Consider the following 18,483-nt stretch of genomic DNA (forward strand, 5'->3'; position numbering starts at 1 on the left):
CCCATGCAGGCTATACATAATTTGATAGTCCATTTACATCTACACTCAATGACTAAAAGTATGTGGACACCTGCTTGTCGAACATCTCATTCCAAAATCACGGGCATTAATATGGAGTTGATCCCCCCCTTTGTTGCTATAACAGCATCCACTCTTCTGTGAAGGCTTTTCACTAGATGCTGAAACATTGCTGTGGGGACTTGCTTCCATTCAGCCACAATAGCATTAGTGAGGTCGGGCACTGATGTCGGGCGATTAGGCCTGGCTTGCAGTCTGTGTTACAATTAATCCCAAAGGTGTTCGATGTGGTATAGGTCAGGGCTCTGTGCAGGCCAGTCAAGTTCTTCCACACCGATCTTGACAAACAATTTCTGTATGGACCTCGCTTTGTGCAGGGGGGCATTGTCATGCTGAAACAGGAAAGGGCCTTCCCCAAACTGTTGCCACGAAGTTGGAAGCACAGAATCGTCTAGAATGTCATTATATGCTGTAGCGTTAAGATTTCCCTTCACTGGAACTAAGGGGACTAGCCAGAAGCATGAAGAACAGCCCCAGACCATTATTCCTCCTCCACCAAACTTTACAGTTGGCACTATGCATTGGGGCAGGTAATGTTTTTCTGGCATCCACCAAAACAAGATTAGTCCGTCAGACTGCCCGATGGTGAAACGTGATTCATCACTACAGAGAACGCGTTTCCACTGCTTCAGAGTCCAATAGCGGCAAGCTTTACACCACTCCAGCCGACGATTGGCATTGCGAATGCTGATCTTAGGCTTGTGTGGGGCTGCTCGGCCATGGAAACCCATTTCATGAAGCTCCCGACGAACATTTATTGTGCTGGCATTGCTTCCAGAGGAAGTTTGGAACTCGGTAGTGAGTGTTGCACCCAGGGACAGATGATTTTTACGCGCTTCAGTACTCGTCAGTCCTGTTCTGTGAGCTTGTGTCGCCTACCACTTTGCGGCTGAGCCGTTGCTGGTCCTAGATGTTTCCAATTTACAATAACAGTACTTACAGTTGACCGGGGCAGCTCTAGCAGGGCAAAAATGTTTGCAAACTGACTTGTTGGAAAGGTGTCGTTTGTTGAAATTGTTTGTTGAAAGTCACTGAGCTCTTCAGTAAGGCCATTATACTGCCAATGTTTGTCTATGGAGATTGCATGCCTGTGTGCTTGATTTTATACACCAGTCAGCAACGGGTGTGGCTGAAATAGCCGAATCCCCGAATTTGTCCACACATATACATATATATATATATATATATATATATATATATATATATATATATATATATATATATGTGTGTATTTAAACCTATAGCGGTTGATCATCAAAGTGCAACAGTATGATACAGGATGAGCAATCCCCTGCAGCAGTGTAGATAATCGTATTTACAGCTATATAGCCTACACTAACATGACTGTGTTTTGTTGACTGTGTTAAGGCCCATATAAAGCTGGTTAAAAAAAATAAGTTACAGTTCTCATGCCCCTTCTACTTGGAACAAGCTATAAAAGGGCATGAAATTGCAGGAGCTCGTCTCTTTGAATGAATTTAAAGCTAGGGTAAAAACTATGGTTTAAAGTGAAGTGGGGGGATATCAATGTTTTCAACCCTAGATGCACCACACCTCCCCAAAGCATCTTGCATGCTCAATGTGTAAATGTATGTTTTTTAAATGCAGTGCTTTGTGTGTTATGTTGTAAATGTATCTGACATTTTGTGTATTGCTATGTTATCCAGGTGTCTCTTGTCGAATAGATATTTAATCTTACCTGGTAAAATAAAAAGGTAAAATATCAAATCTATAAATATATACAGTATTGAGACAAACTAGGTTTGTCAGGTGATCCTTATTACAATGTGCTGTAAAACAACCAAGCGAGAACACAAGTCATATTTTATTCAGTGGCTTGGGGGTGAGAGAGAAAATTTGAAAAAAGGTTGTTGGAACGATTGTTATTTATATGCTGCGAAATTCAACTAGTCTCCGGCTGCGAAATTCAACTAGTCTCTGGAGTCCGATGAGTCACTGTGATAGGCCCACCTCATGTCTTGGCCCTGCCCTCGATGTTGCGGAAGATCTTGTATGTATATGTCACAGGTATGCCTCACACGAGGCTAGCAACTTGTCCAATAGTCAATGACATCATTCACTGCAGTCTAAAATATGAGCAGGCAAGAAGCTTTAAAAATGTTTTTAAACAAATGTAAGTCCTCTGTCAAAATGACCTCCCTCCTCTTTGTTGCAGAATTTTTGAGGCCCGGAGGGGAACGATACCAATGGATGCTGAAAGTCAAGTAAACATAACTCCAATGGAGGATTGGGCGAATTCTTCTAGACTTGCTTGTGAATTCTCAAACTGCCGCAACAACTTTCCAGACCTGGAGGACAGCACCAAGCTGGTGGGAGTGCAAGTGATCCTCATCTTGGCTTACAGCACCATCATACTGTTCGGAGTCATCGGAAACTCCCTGGTGATATACGTGGTGTACAAGTTCAAAACTCTGCACACCGTCACCAATTTTTTCATCGTGAACCTGGCTGTGGCCGATCTGCTGGTGAATACTCTATGTCTGCCCTTTACTTTGATCAACACTCTCCATGGGGAGTGGAGGTTTGGCCAGGCATTGTGCTTCATGCTGCCCTTCTCCCAAGGCATGGCCGTGCACGTTTCCACCATCACGCTCAACATCATCGCCCTGGACCGCCACCGGAGCATCATCTACCACCTGGAGACCAAGATGTCCAAGGAAATGTGCGCCGCTGTCATCATCATGACGTGGGCCATAAGCGCAGTCCTGGCCAGCCCGCTCGCCATCTTCCGGGAGTACGGGACGTTTGACCTTTCGCCCGAGCAGTCCATTCAGGTTTGCACGGAAAAGTGGCCAGGGAGCGGCATGGACGGCACCATCTATAGTATCTCCATGCTCCTGCTCCAGTACTGCCTGCCGCTGGCCATCAACTCCTTCGCCTACATCCGCATCTGGAGTAAGCTGAAGAACCACGTGAGTCCGGCAGGGAGGAACAACCGCCACCAGCGCAAGAGGAAGACCACTAAGATGCTGGTGATCGTGGTGGTGGTGTTTGCAGTGAGCTGGCTGCCTCTCCACGCCTTCCAGCTGGCCATTGACATTGACAACAGTGTCTTGGAAATGAAAGACTTCAAGCTGCTTTTCACCATGTTCCACATCGTTGCCATGTGCTCGACCTTCGTCAACCCCATCCTCTATGGGTGGATGAACAACAACTACCGGACTGCGTTTCTGTCTGTGTGTAAGTGCAGCCAACCTGTCAATTCTGGGTCGAGGAACATCATGAGCAGAAAGACACTGAGGGAAAAAGACATGAGCGATACAGATTTCAAAGCGACTAAAGTCTGAATTCATAATATCAACTCTAATGTCTGTTCTGTGCAACCTACTGTAAGAGTGAATTATGGATAAAACATTTAGCTTTTTTACATTTGTTTATTGTCAAAAGGTTCAGTGAAGAATCAAGTGTGTTCAAAATGTGTAAATGATCAATTTCATGCAAGTGCCAAATGCATTGCTGAATTGTGCCATTGACATTTAAGAACTATTTTGGCCACATGCAAGTGTTGATATTTAAATGCTGATCGTGGGACGAAAATGTTACATTGCCTTTGTGAATGCTACCATAGTAAATTATGTTGATAATTAATGTTCAGGTATTTTTCTTTCCAAATGGACTCCTTATTTTGATGGATGTGCTTTAATCACAAGCTGAGGTGTAAAGCAACACATTAGTTCATAAGGCAGGTTGTCATTAATTGACACCTAATAGTTGTAAACTCAGCATGTAATGACAAACTGACTAATCAATTTAATCAAGCTTTGTGTCAGTGCTGACATTTCCAAATTCAAATCAAATCCAATTTTATTTGTCACATGAGCCGAATACAACAGGTATATAGACCTTACCGTGAAATGCTTACCTACAAGCCCTTAACCAACAATGCAGTTCAAGAAATAGAGTTAAGAGAATATTTACTAAATAAACTAAAGTAAAAAATAAAAAGTAACACAAAATGATATAACAATAACGAGGCTATATACAGGGGGTGCCGGTACCGAGTCAATGTGTCGAGGTACAGGTTAGTCGAGGTAGTTTGTACATGTAGGTTGTGGTCAAGTGACTATGCATAGCTAATAAACAGCGAGTAGCTGCAGTGTAAAAACAATGGGAGGGGGTCAATGTAAAATGTACGAGTGGCCATTTGATTAATTGTTCAGCAGTCTTATGGCTTGGGGGTAGAAGCTGTTAAGGAGACTTTTGGACCTGGTGAATCCAGGTGAAAGCTATGATCCCTTATTGATGTCACTTGTTACATTCACTTCAAATCAGGATAGATGAATGGAAGGATTTTTAAGCCATGAGACAACTGAGACATTGATTGTGTGTGTGTGTGTCATTCAGATGTTGAATGGGCAAGACAAAACATTTAAGTGCTTTTGAGCGAGGTATGGTAGGTGCCATGCGCACCGGTTTGAGTGTGTCAAGAACTGCAATGCTATCAAGAATGGTCCACCACCCAAAGAACTCCCAGCCAACTTGACACAACTGTGGGAAGCATTGAAGTCAACATAGGACAGCCTCCCTGTGGAACGCTTTCGACAACTACTAGAGTCCATGCCCCGACCAATTTGAGACTGTTCTGAGGGGAAAAAAGGGGGGGCAACTCAATATTAGGAAGGTAGTCCTAATGTTTTGTACACTCAATGTGTGTTGCAGCTCTGGCACAAACTAATATATGTACGCTATATTATTAGACAGTCCACGAGAGATCCGGAACCCCTCCCTCGCCTTTGGTGGCAGCAAACTGTCTACTTACCGATAGTGTGTGTCCTCACTATATTTCTGGATCATTTAAGAGGATGCCCTTTCTTCCTGTTTCTTAGTCCATCACCACTGTTGTATTGCGGGGGATCGGTTCAATGCCTCTGTTTTTAGTAACTCATTCATGGGCCTTTCAGCACGTAAGCCAATAACGGTTTATCAGGCTGTCGAAAGTTATCGACCTGCAGCTTACAGAGAGCGGACCTGGGGGAGCTGCCCCCGTTCTAAATCAAGTCTGGAGGACATGAGCAACGGGGTTTAAGACGCATGTCATTTCCCTTTTGATTCGGTCTCTGTTCACTACGGAATTACATTAGGGTGCAAACAGTGAGGTTGATGACTTACTGCTCGGCTCTCCACCCATGTAACATTTTGAAGTCAAAGTTGATGAACCCATGGACAGAATGGGAGTTATAGGCTAGTATGAGTACATGTGAAAACAGCATCAATATCAAAAGGCCCATTTGACATTTTCTCATGACATTGACATTTTTCTTTTAAAGTATTTGATGACATCACATGCTGACCATAGCATGAAATAAGAGTATCAGTTACATCAGTGAAATAATTCATGCCTGAAGGTCAAAAAAATATGTTTCCGGGACACATCAGAGAAATGAGTATTGATTCTGTCAAACAATGGGGGTTGTTACTTTCTGAAATGACTAAATAGACTAAAGTTGGCAGGAGTAGCTAAGTATAAGTGTCCTGATGACAACAACACCTTACAACTGTCTTTCTGCCAGACAGATGGGTAACGGACAAGAATGAAAGCCTCAAGACATGATGAGATGTGAGTCATGAGTCCCACAAAACCCTCCACTGATTGACATGGCATGGCTAGCAGGGTATACAGAGAGACAATGTGCTCACCTGCCATCTGTGTAACCATAAGGATTTAAAGGGGGGGGGGTCACACTTTACTTGGATAGTCCGGATAGTCCATCTTATACTATCAACAAACAATCTACTGATAAGCAACGTCTTGCTAGGGCTACGGGATAAGGGTTAAGATTAGGGCTAGGGTTAAGGTTAGTAGATAGTTAGTTGACATGTTGTAGATGCTCTACAGACTATCCAAATAAAGTGTTGACTCAACGGGTGAGTTTCCATCGGACTTATTGGGTCTTTGGGTGCAAGACAGCAAACACTAAGATGCTAGGCCTGACTATAAACAAGGGAATCCAATGTAAAACCTCGCCAACTGGATTGTAACGTCCAGTGCATGCCTATTAGACGTGTTAGCATGAATGGGGCATACAGCAGACTCCATACTACCACCAACATAAACTGTGGACCCCTTCAATGTTTGGTTAAACCGTTTTTTTTTTTGGGAGGTCTAATAGATCCTAATAGAGAGGTGGCTTAACAACAACTGGATACAACAACTCCCCTTGCTGTTCAAAAATATCCTTACCTTCTCCAACGGAAACTACATGGGGCATGGGCTGCACCCCAGCCACAAATAGAGCCGGGATGATACCCGTATCGCAATATTTTTTAGATGGCAAAAATTCAAACACGAGGTAGATCAATCTCTTTGGTCCGTTGAAAAACTTCTGTATGAATGAATGAATGACATTTTATTTGTGTGTCAAATCGCCAATTGGCAACCCGTCCCTTATGGGATTAAGTGACACATAAACAAACATTACAATAACTCGCCGTGGTAATAAAATGCTAATTCTTCTTCTAGTGTTCTCTGCATTGCGCATCGCAAAAAGAGTGAAAAAATTTCCAAGTACAAATCTATACGTAATAATAAATAAGGTTATCCAAACAAGAATTATATCTCTAGAGCAGTACAATAATGTACATACATACACACTGTATATATACGCATTTTTACATACCATAACATAGAAACGGAAGGCATTTGAACCCAGTCTGGCACAAAGAGAAGATTCATATGGGAGACAAGCCTATACACAATCTATATACACACGTGCCATTTACCACATAGAAGATTCATATGGGAGACAAGCCTATACACCATCTTTATACACACGTGCCATTTACCACATAGAATATGAATATTATACAATTGAATTATAGGTAGCCCTTTTTCTTTTATTCCAGGCTTTATCTAAATATTCCGCAAACGTTAATACACAATGGACAAAAAAACATTTCAGGTTATCCTCATCGCTCAGCCACATAATGCCATGCCAAGGTATATCTGGTGTGCTTTCCGGAATAAGTCGTGGTAGAAAGGGCAATAGAGGATCAAATGAGTTTCATTCTCTATTTCTTCGAGGTCACAATAGTTACATAGTCTTCCTCTTCCATTTCACCACAATACCTGTTTCAATAAGCAGAGACAATATCCCTGATCTGACCTGTTTCAAGAAGCAGAGACAATATCCCTGATCTGACCTGTTTCAATACGCAGAGGCAATATCCCTGATCTGACCTGTTTCAATACGCAGAGGCAATATCCTTGATCTTACCTGTTTCAGTATGCAGAGGCAATATCCCTGACCTTACCTGTTTCAGTACGCAGAGGCAATATCCCTGATCTGACCTGTTTCAGTACACAGAGGCAATATCCCTGACCTTACCGGTTTCAATACGCAGAGGCAATATCCCTGATCTGACCTGTTTCAATAAGCAGAGACAATATCCCTGATCTGACCTGTTTCAATACGCAGAGGCAATATCCCTGATCTGACCTGTTTCAATACGCAGAGGCAATATCCTTGATCTTACCTGTTTCAGTACGCAGAGGCAATATCCCTGACCTTACCTGTTTCAATACGCAGAGGCAATATCCCTGATCTGACCTGTTTCAGTACACAGAGGCAATATCCCTGACCTTACCTGTTTCAATACGCAGAGGCAATATCCCTGACATTACCTGTTTCAATACGCAGAGGCAATATCCCTGATCTTACCTGTTTCAATACGCAGAGGCAATATCCCTGACCTTACCTGTTTCAATACGCAGAGGCAATATCCCTGACATTACCTGTGCACATAGCAATCTCTTGCTTTTAGGTAGGTTATACATAATATATCTCTCTCACAAACAAATGCACCGTTAATTTAACAAAAGGTTCTCAATTTGGGTCTATAATTAATCTCCTCCACCCATATTTTTTCCCCCATATTGCATCATATCTATGTCTCCCTTCATTTGGTTTCAGTACAGATGTTCACAGTCAGACTGTTGAAAAAGGTCAGACGTTTCAGTTGACCAGGCTCCCCCGATGGATAGATCCCACTGAAAAACGTCTATAGTATCTCCATGCTCCGAGCTATTCTGGCAGTTGGCATATCTAACATTCTATTCCAAAGTCTCACCATGCATGCCTTCCATCTCACCTCACAGGGTTCCCAGCGCACGTGTAGACACCTAAAAAGTAATGTACAGCTCTGTTATGGACATGTTCATTTTAAAATACCTCTTAGCACCTCACACTCCTGCTGAATAGTCCAGAACAGGACACACGCATGTCTAATACAGTATAGAATACGCAGCGCAACCAATATCTTTCAGTGGTTTTGTTTTTCCTATAACTCCCCCAAGAGCTCTACTCGCTGAGTCGGCCAGGGCAGATGGTCCGTGTAGAAAGGTAAAATGTTCATCAATAAAAATTACCAAATATTTATAATTGCTAGTAAACTCAAGAAAAAACCGGAAAAACACTTCTCTTAGTACCTGGTTTCTAAAAGTCATTATCTGTGTTTTTGTCTGGTTGATCATGAGTCTCCATCTTTTACACCAACAGACTGCACATCATAACATGTTCTGCAGGTCTTGTTCTGTTTCTGCCATCAAAATAATATCATCAGCATACAAAAAGATACTTAGCATTTCATCATCATATCTTACTCCAATATTTAACTGTTTCATTTCTTTTGCCAAATCATTTATAAAAATAGCAAACAAAGTCGGTGATAAGGCGTCTGTCTCCTTGTTTTACATCCGAGGTTGTGGGAAACCAATCTGTACGAGATTAATTAACACGCACACAAGCAATTGGTACTTTGTAAAGAGACTGGATTGCGTGATCAAATTTCCCATTAACCCCGGTCATTAACCAACTATAGGCTGAAATATCCCTATTTACAAAATCAAAAGCTTTCTGGAAATCAATGAAATATGCAAAAGTAGGCTTCTCTTCATGTAATCTATTTCTGATTACTGTACAGACAGAGAAGATGTGATCTATACAGGCTCTGGATTTACATAAAACATTTTGTTCTTCCACCAGAATGTTCTGATCCTCCAAAAGGTTGTTAGCCTATTGTTGAGGATGGATGAATATAAGTTTATTAAGTACGGTTGATAAATTATGCCTCTATAGTTCAGTGGCACTCTCTGGTCATTTTTTGAAGATTTGGGAATGGGATTCAATATAGACTTATGCAAAGTGGATGGCAGTATAATGTACTCAAAACAAATTTGGAGCAAATCATGAAAGACGTCAATTCATTTAGGGGATTTTAAAACTTCATTAGGCAGTGCATCAATGCCAAACGCTTTCCCATTTTTTTGCAGCGTCAATAACCTTAACTTCTGCCACAAACCGCTCCTCATTTAAGTATGGGTTACATACAGTAGCAGTCAAAAGTTTGGACAAACATACTCATTCAAGGGTTTTTCTTCATTTTTACTATTTTCTACATTGTAGAACAATAATGAAGACATCAAAACTATGTAATACCACATTTGGAATCATATGAACTCAGCAACAAACAAAAAAAGTCCCTTTTTCAGGACCCTGTCTTTCAAAGATAATTAAGGTCACAGTTATGAAAACTTAGGACACTAAAGAGGCCTTTCTACTGACTCTGAAAAACACCAAAAGAAAGATGCCCAGGGTCCCTGCTCATCTGCGTGAACGTGCCTTAGGCATGCTGCAAGGAGGCATGAGGACTGCAGATGTGGCCAGGGCAATAAATTGCAATGTCCGTACTGTGAGACGCCTAAGACAGCACTACAGGGAGAAAGGATGGACAGCTGATCGTCATTGCAGTGGTAGACCACGTGTAACAACACCTGCACAGGGTCGGTACATCCGAACATCACACCTGCGGGACAGGTACAAGATGGTAACAACAACTGCCTGAGTTACACCAGGAACGCACAATCCCTCCATCAGTGCTCAGACTGTCCGCAATAGGCTGAGAGAGGCTGGACTGAAGGCTTGTAGGCCTGTTGTAACGCAGGTCCTCCCTAGACATCACCGGCAAGCAACAACGTCACCTATGGGCATAAACCCACTGTCGCTTGCCAGACAGGACTGGCAAAAAGTGCTCTTCACTGACGAGTCGCGGTTTTGTCTCATCAGGGGTGATGGTCAGATTCGCGTTTATCGTAGAAGGGATGAGCGTTACACCAAGGCCTGTATTCTGGAGCGGGATCAATTTGGAGGTGGAGGGTCCGTCATGGTCTGGGGCGGTGTGTCACAGCATCATCGGACTGAGCATGTTGTCATTGCAGGCAATCTCAACGCTGTGCGTTACAGGGAAGACATCCTCATTCTGACTTGACCCTCCAGCATGACATTGCCACCAGCCATACTACTCGTTCTGTGCGTGATTTCCTGCAAGACAGGAATGTCAGTGTTCTGCCATGGCCAGCGAAGAGCCTGGATCTCAATCCCATTGAGCATGTCTGGGACCTGTTGGATCAGAGGGTGAGGGATAGGGCCATTCCCCCAAAAAATGTCCGGGAACTTGCAGGTGCCTTGGTGGAAGAGTGGGGTAACATCTCACAGCAAGAACAGGCAAATCTGATGCTGTCCATGAGTAGGAGATGCACTGCAGTACTTAATGCAGCTGGTGGCCACGCCAGATACTGACTGTTACTTTTGATTTTGACCCCCCTTTGTTCAGGGACACATTATTCCCTTTCTGTTAGTCAGATATCTGTGGAATTTGTTCAGTTAATGTCTCAGTTGTTGAATCTTGTTATGTTCATACAAATATTTACACATGTTAAGTTTGCTGAAAATAAACTTAGTTGACAGTGAGAGGATGTTTCTTTTTTTGCTGAGTTTAGTAAGCAAAAAAAGTGTTAAACAAATCAAAATATATTTTTTCTTTTTGAGATTTCAAAGTAGCCACCCTTTATCTTGATGACAGCTTTGCACATTCTCTCAACCAGCTTCATGGGGTAGTCACCTGGAATGCATTTCAATTAACTGGTGTGCCCTGTTAAAAGTTCATTTGTGGAATTTCTTTCATTCTTGATGCATTTGAGACGATCAGTGATGTGTTGTGGTAAGGGTGGTATACAGAAGATAACCCTATTTGGTAAAAGGCCAAGTCCATATTATGGCAAGAACAGCTCAAATAAGCAAAGAGAAACGACAGTGCATCATTACTTTAAGACATGAAGGTCAGTCAATTTCAGTCACCTCACGAATGAGCTGGATATGAGCTGGCCCGAGCTCCATCGGCTGGGGGCCAGGAGGAGAAGCTCCCTTGAGGGGAGCACAGCAAAGGAAGACTCAGAGTTACCTCTGCTGCAGAGGATAAATTAATTAGAATTACCAGCCTCAGAAATTGCAGCCCAAATACATGCTTCTCAGAGATCAAGTAACATTTATGATTTAGAATTCAAGGCACACTTAACCAGCATGGCTACCACAGCATTCTGCAGCAATACGCTTTCCCATCTGGTTTGCGCTTAGTGGGACTATCATTTGTTTTTCAACAGGACAATGACATACCTCCAGGCTGTGTAAGGGCTATTTGACCAAGGAGAGTGATGGAGTGGTGCATTAGATGTGGGAACTCCTTCAAGACTGTTGGAAAAGCACTCCAGGTAAAGCTGGATGAGAGAATGCCAAGAGTGTGCAAAGCCATCAAAGTCATCAATGCAAAGGGTGGCTACTTTGAAGAATCTCAAATATAAAATATATTTTGACTTCGTTTCACACTTTTATGGCTATTACATGATTCCATATGTGTTATATCATAGTGTTGATGTCTTCACTATTATTCTACAATGTAGAAAATAGTCAAAATAAAGAAAAATGAGTAGGTCTGTCCAAGCTTTTGACTGGTACTGTATATAAGAGGGTTCTAACATTGTATTTTCCATTTTAGTTCTCAGGGAACATATGTCTTTATACAATTCTTCCTCAAAATATGCCCCATTTTCATTACCTGAGAACAAACTAGCAAACCCCTTCTCCCATGCCTTAAGTACCTGTGTAACATCAGAGTTCAACCCCCCCCCCCACCCTCTCCGCTCTTCCCTGACTTCCATTGGAATTTTCTTATGTCGTTTTGGTCCTAACTTGTTTATTTGGCTCCAAAACTGTTGAGGATTTCTTGTCTGTATCTCCTCAAGGTGTAATAAATGCCCTCTCTGATATCTCCGTGCAAAACTTTTAAACACATTCCTAAAATGTTCTCTTGTATTCCTATCTTTACACTGTAAAAAATAAGTACTCAGCATTACTGACAATAGATCCCTTAACTCATCATTCCGATAAGGCTTGTTCGGCTTGTAAACTTTCCTGGGCTTTGGGGCTGTATTCTTTTTTTTGCATCAGAATACAGAATATATAATTTCACAAAATGTTTCATACCACACAGCTAAATCAAATGGTGTTTCTTGGCATCTTTGCATAGTTTTGATGACTTCCACCAGAGCTCTACATGCCATTTCAGAACACAGAAAATAATTTGGCACATTTCTCTTCTTACATTTAGGCCTATGTGGGATATGTATCTTTTGCCCCAAGTGATGCACAGTAATACCTGGTTGAGAAAGTTTGTGGCCAACAGAAAATATCATAAATAAAAGAGAATTATCAGGAAGTCTACTTTTTTCTCTCCAATTAAGTCAAAACATCCACATTCTACAACCAACTGTGGGGGTAACACCTTAAATTCCAAACAAGTTTGTAGACAGTTGTGGAGGGTATATATAGGGTGGAGGGTATATATAGTCCACCACAGCTTTTTCTTTGCCAGATATGGATGTAAAGTTATCGCTTAAGGGGAATATCCTTCCATTAATGATATACATTTTAGAGTCTCGAAGGAATTCTAATAGGGTTTCCCCATGATGACTAACAAAGTCATCCAAAGCAACACGCAATGGAATATCATTAATATCATTTATATAGTCATCTAACCTCCCAATTCCACTGTTATGACTGTTAAGATCCCCACATATGTCAAATATTGTGTGCTTTAGCTTAAAAAAGAAAGAAATTGTGACTCTGGATAACGATGTTTGTTTCCAACATTAGGGCTGTTTTCCTAAAGAAGTTAAATCTGCTTTGTGTTTTGTTTTCCTGCCACATTACTAACGAGTATCGTAATACTCGTATCGTGCCGGCCCTAGCCACAAATTGCCTTGACATGCCATTTATCTAAAAACTATTATAAATGATAAATAACACTGACAAAATATTTTAAAAAGCATAATATAATCAGGGAATTAAAATCTGTACAGTGCATACGGTACATGACCTTGTGAAGGGCATATTGTTGGTAAAGTGATGCAAAGAGCTCTACGGTAGGCTACAGTATGCTTCACCTCTCCTGACCCCTCGTGGTACGGGAGGTAGAGGTCAACATCCAGTCTGCCTGGCCCGCTAATCCAGCTTCAGCCTCATTCATTCTGATTGATGATGTTTTTGTACCTCTGGGCTCTCTGCTCCTCCTCCTCGAAATGCTTCCTTATATGAACAATTGCCTCTCTGCCTACAGAGTCCAAAGAAGAAGAAAGAAGAAGTCTTTCAAGACATAGTTATGAGCTCCAGGACGACTAGTGGCGATGTCTCTACTTTTCACATTTTCATCTTCTGTCAGCTAAATACATTTAATAATCATATACAATAGACACAGTAGCTAGATGTTCAAACATTCTTTTGCATTCGGAATGACCTTGAATGAAAATGAATAACCTATTCAATACACCTAAATGAAATGACAAACTGTAAAAATGGACTCTTTTTAACCTTACCTACAGGGCCATCCAGCATTTCTCTGGTAATAGGGCTGCTGTTCAGAGGCTGCCTTGGACTCTCTTGCTGCCTGGCTCCACTATCACTACCATCAGTCACCACATGTGATCCTGCTAATATCCTGGTACTGGCGACGGGGCTCCTCTCTCTCAGCTGCAGCGAGATGCTACTGCTGAGCTCGATGTACTCCTGGTGGAGCTGCCGCACCTCCAGCTGAAGCAGGTCTTTCTCCTTCTGCACCGTGAGCAGGCAGCTTTCCAATATGGCCTGCTCTTCCCTCAGCTGCTTGGCTCCGCCCTCTGCCTCCTCGCCCCTCTTGACGCTCTGTTTGAGGTTCTCTCGTAGTGTCTTGTTCTCCTCTTTGAGATGGGCCATGGCGCCCGACGTGGCCTTGCGCTCTTTCCCTACGCTGTCCAGGATGCGTTCGGCCGGGTGTTTGTTGGCCAACGAGGCCAGAGTGCTGCTGTCCCTAGTTGTGCTCCCCTCAAGGGAGCTTCTCCTCCTGGACCCCAGCCGATGGAGCTCGGGCCAGCTCATATCCAGCTCATTCGTGAGGTGGCTGACCTCCCTTGCCAGCGAGGCCATCCGGTCCTCCAGCTGCCCCTTCTCCTGGGTAAGCTGGGTGCAGAGATCGTTGGCCCTCTCTAGTTGAACCCGCACCTTGTTGTCACTACCCCCTTCTTTAGGCTCCTGAGCCAGGTGGTGATCCCTGGATCTCTCCCCTGCCTGGCTCCCGGCCTCAAGGGCGTCGACGAGTCTGTGGTTCTCTGCAGCCTGTTGCTTGTTGAGCTTATCCAGGGTTTTATTCGAGGCTTTGAGGTCCTCATACTTTGGGAGGATCCTCTTGAGCTCACGGACGCAATCTTTGCAGTAGTCCTCTGTCTTCTGCAGCTTCCTCTGCAAGTCCTGTTTCTCTTTCTCCAAGTAAACACACCTGTCTTCCAAGGACAGGCTCTCCATTTTGAGCATCTCTCTAGTCCTAGTCTCCTCGATCTTGGATGGTGTATCTTGCCTCTGACTTTCTGGGTATGTTTTGGCCATGTTGAAAGTGACAGGGTGTGTAATGAATTTGGAGATGGGACTGTGAGTGTGACCACCAGGCATTTTCTGTGAATTGTTGCCACTTGTTGAGCCTGAGACATTGTGATTGGTCGAAAACGGGCGGTCTTCTGCCATGTTTTCTCTTATCTTCTTGTTGAGGCTGAGGTTGTCCTCCTCCAGTGATACCAGAGCGTTTTTCAGTCTGTCCACCGTATTCTCCAAATCGAATATCATCTCAGATTTGTAGTCTGCTCCGAGTGCTCGGTCTCCTGAGCCACTACGTCTCGGGGAGCAGTCAGAGTCGAAAGCCCTCGGTGAATGCCTGTAGGATGCTCCATGCATCTCTGATTCATTTGTTTCTTTCATCAATGAAACATTGTCCAACTTTTCTGAAGATATCCCTGATTTGCTGTTACAGTTATGAAGAAGAGGCTGCGTTCTCTTCACGTGCTGTGAAACTGGTGTGGTCCACTCAACCTGAAACGAGTGCAAGGAATGAGTGAGAGCCGTGTTGCTTTCATTTAACCATGAACCATATAATCAATAATACAATATTCTTGTGGGTTTAACACAGATGAAGTCGTAAGTTTTACATTTACCTTAGCCAAATACATTTAAACTCAGTTTCACAATTTCTGACATTTAATTCTAGTAAAAAATTCCCTGTCTTAGGTCAGTTAGGGTCACCACTTTATTTTAAGAATGTCAAATGTCAGAATAATAGTTGAGAATTATTTATTTCAGCTTTATTTCTTTCATCACATTCCCAGTGGGTCAGAAGTTTACATACACTCAATTAGTATTTGGTAGCATTGCCTTTAAATTGTTTAACTTGGGTCAAACGTTTCGGGTAGCCTTCCACAAGCTTCCCACAATAAGTTGGGTGCATTTTGGCCCTTTCCTCCTGACAGAGCTGGTGTAACGGAGTCAGGTTTGTAAGCCTCCTTGCTTTTCAGTTCTGCCCACAAATGTTCTATAGGATTGAGGTCAGGGTTTTGTGATGGCCACTCCAATACCTTGACTTTGTTGTCCTTAAGCCATTTTGCCACAACTTTGGAAGTATGCTTGGGGTCATTGTCCATTTGGAAGACTAATTTGCAACCAAGCTTTAACTTCCTGACTGATGTCTTGAGATGTTGCTTCAATATATCCACATAATTGTCCTGCCTCTTCATGATGCCATCTATTTTGTGAAGTGCTCCTGCAGCAAAGCACCCTCACAACATGATGCTGCCACCCCTGTGCTTCACGGTTGGGATGGTGTTCCCTCGGCTTGCAAGCCTGCCCCTTTTCCCTCCAAACATAACGATGGTCATTATGGCCAAACAATTCTATTTTTGTTTCATCAGACCAGAGGACATTTCTCCAAAAATTACAATCTTTGTCCCCATGTGCAGTTGCAAACCGTAGTCTGGCCTTTTTATGGCGGTTTTGGAGCAGTGGCTCCTTCCTTGCTGAGCGGCCTTTCAGGTTATGTCGATATAGGACTCGTTTTACAATGGATATAGATTATGTTGTACATGTTTCCTCCAGCATCTTCACAAGGTCCTTTGCTGTTGTTCTGGAATTGATTTGCACTTTTCGCACCAAAGTACGTTCATGTCTAGGAAACAGAACACGTCTCCTTCCTGAGCGGTATGACAGCTGCGTGGTCATGGTGTTTATACTTGCGTACTATTGTTTGTACAGATGAGCGTGGTACCTTCAGACGTTTGGAAATTGCTCCCAAGGATGAACCAGACTTGTGAAGGGCTACAATTTATTTTTCTGAGGTCTTGGCTGATTTCTTTTGATTTTCCCATGATGTTAAGCAAAGAGGCACTGAGTTTGAAGGTAGTCCTTGAAATACATCCACAGGTACACCTTCAATTGACTCAAATGATGTAAATTAGCCTATCTGAAGCTTCTAAAGCCATGACATCAATTTCTGGAATTTTCCAAGCTGTTTAAAGGCATAGTAACTTAGTGCATGTAAACTTCTGACCCCCTGGAATTGTGATACAGTGAATTATAAGTGAAATAATCTGTCTGTAAACAATTGTTGGAAAATGTATTTGTGTGATGCACAAAGTAGATGTCCTAATCGACTTGCCAAAACTATAGTTTGTTAACAAGAAATTTGTGGAGTGGTTGAAAAACAAGTTAATGACTCCAACCTAACTGCATGTAAACTTCTGACTTCAACTGTAACGTAAACTCGTACATCACCTTGGTCCGTACAATTGCCCTTATTTTAGCGCCCCAAAAACGTAATACTTCCAGACTGCAATACATTCCAACTGTAATGTCAGTACCATCGTCAAGCACAATTTCTCCCCTTTCCAACAGAATCAATTACATGACCTAAATGCTGCCCGTTTCTGCATGATTCAAGCAGGCAATGAGCCCGTCGGGTATTTTTTTAAATGGCGGGTGGGGAAGCGAAACTAATGCGTGATAGTGAGAGATGTATGGGAAAATTGCTGATCTGTCTAACTTATCACCTTATCGCCTCTAAAATGTAAATAAAACACTATAAAGAGTTTATATAATGTGTCATTCATTATATACCTATTTGAAGGTTTGTGTCAAATTTGAATTGGGTTTTTAGGGCGGTGCTAAAGTGATCTTAGAAGTAAACAGCGGCTTTGAGAATGATGATCGCATGCAATGATGACAAAAAAAATGACTAGGTATCCCCCTTAACCCCTTCACTGTCCATTATTTGTTTTTAAAGGATGATAGAAGTGCTACACCTGGTGGAGAGAGATTGTAAGACAGAAATAGTTGCTTTATGCTTGCTGTACGTTACGACATGACACGTCAAGATGTAACGGAGGGTCCGTTTTTTCAGCTTTTCTCAAATACTGTAGAGCCATTACCATGTCTATCAACGCTTGAATAGAAACCTAGTTCACACCCCCAATTTTGACTTCAACACAGTCCCATTAGTTTTCTTTGTAGCCTCGTTTGAATGTTGCGGGTGCGCACATTTGTACGGAATGGGGTTAGTTGACGTTACATATTCAGCAGCCATTCTTTATTAGCCTACTCTCCAACAAGTAGGCCTCGCATAAGGAACACTTAAGTCTTTCATCATGAAAGCCTAGTCTATATACTGTATAACAATCATCGAGCAATGTCATTACATAAAAATGCCTAGATGAAATGCAGAACATGATATGTCGTCATTAACATTCAACCTCGTTGCCTTCTCTTGGAGACAGAGGGGCCTCAGGTGTGCAGGAGCTTCGTCTTCTCATGCTGATCTCTGGGGTGATAGCCGGTTTGCAGCACGTTTGGACTCTGAACCGAAATGGCCCTGATATGACAGGAACCTAAAACATTAATGGGGGCTTAAATGCCATTACATTTAGGATCGTTTAGATATTGTTCCATCTAGACCTCTCATTTCAAAATTCAAGGCTAACAAAATGTTTGGGCTAAAAAGCCAGCTACCTACAAGGCGACTGTAGCTAGCTAACTAAATAACACGGTAGCTACTGTAGCTAGCCAAAGCCAGGCGTTGCTGGCTAGCTAATTAGCTACCGTTACAGTAAAACATGGTCAAACGGTAAATAATGAATAACTTACCCTCTGCAGGAACTCCGTTTGCGTGTAGCTACATGACACGTTCAAAATGCGAATTCATAATCGTAGC

General features: G+C 42.5%; 1 protein-coding gene across 1 annotated transcript; it reads left to right on the top strand.

Moving 5' to 3' along the window:
* The first annotated feature begins 2,285 nt into the window (after positions 1-2,285).
* Positions 2,286-3,386, top strand: LOC139374148 (neuropeptide Y receptor type 2-like). Its single transcript, XM_071115156.1, has one exon. It carries the CDS (start codon positions 2,286-2,288, stop codon positions 3,384-3,386), a length of 1,101 nt encoding a protein of 366 aa, XP_070971257.1.
* Positions 3,387-18,483: the final 15,097 nt, after the last annotated feature.

This window comes from Oncorhynchus clarkii, chromosome 19 (assembly GCF_045791955.1).
Source record: "Oncorhynchus clarkii lewisi isolate Uvic-CL-2024 chromosome 19, UVic_Ocla_1.0, whole genome shotgun sequence".
Lineage (NCBI taxonomy): Eukaryota > Metazoa > Chordata > Actinopteri > Salmoniformes > Salmonidae > Oncorhynchus > Oncorhynchus clarkii.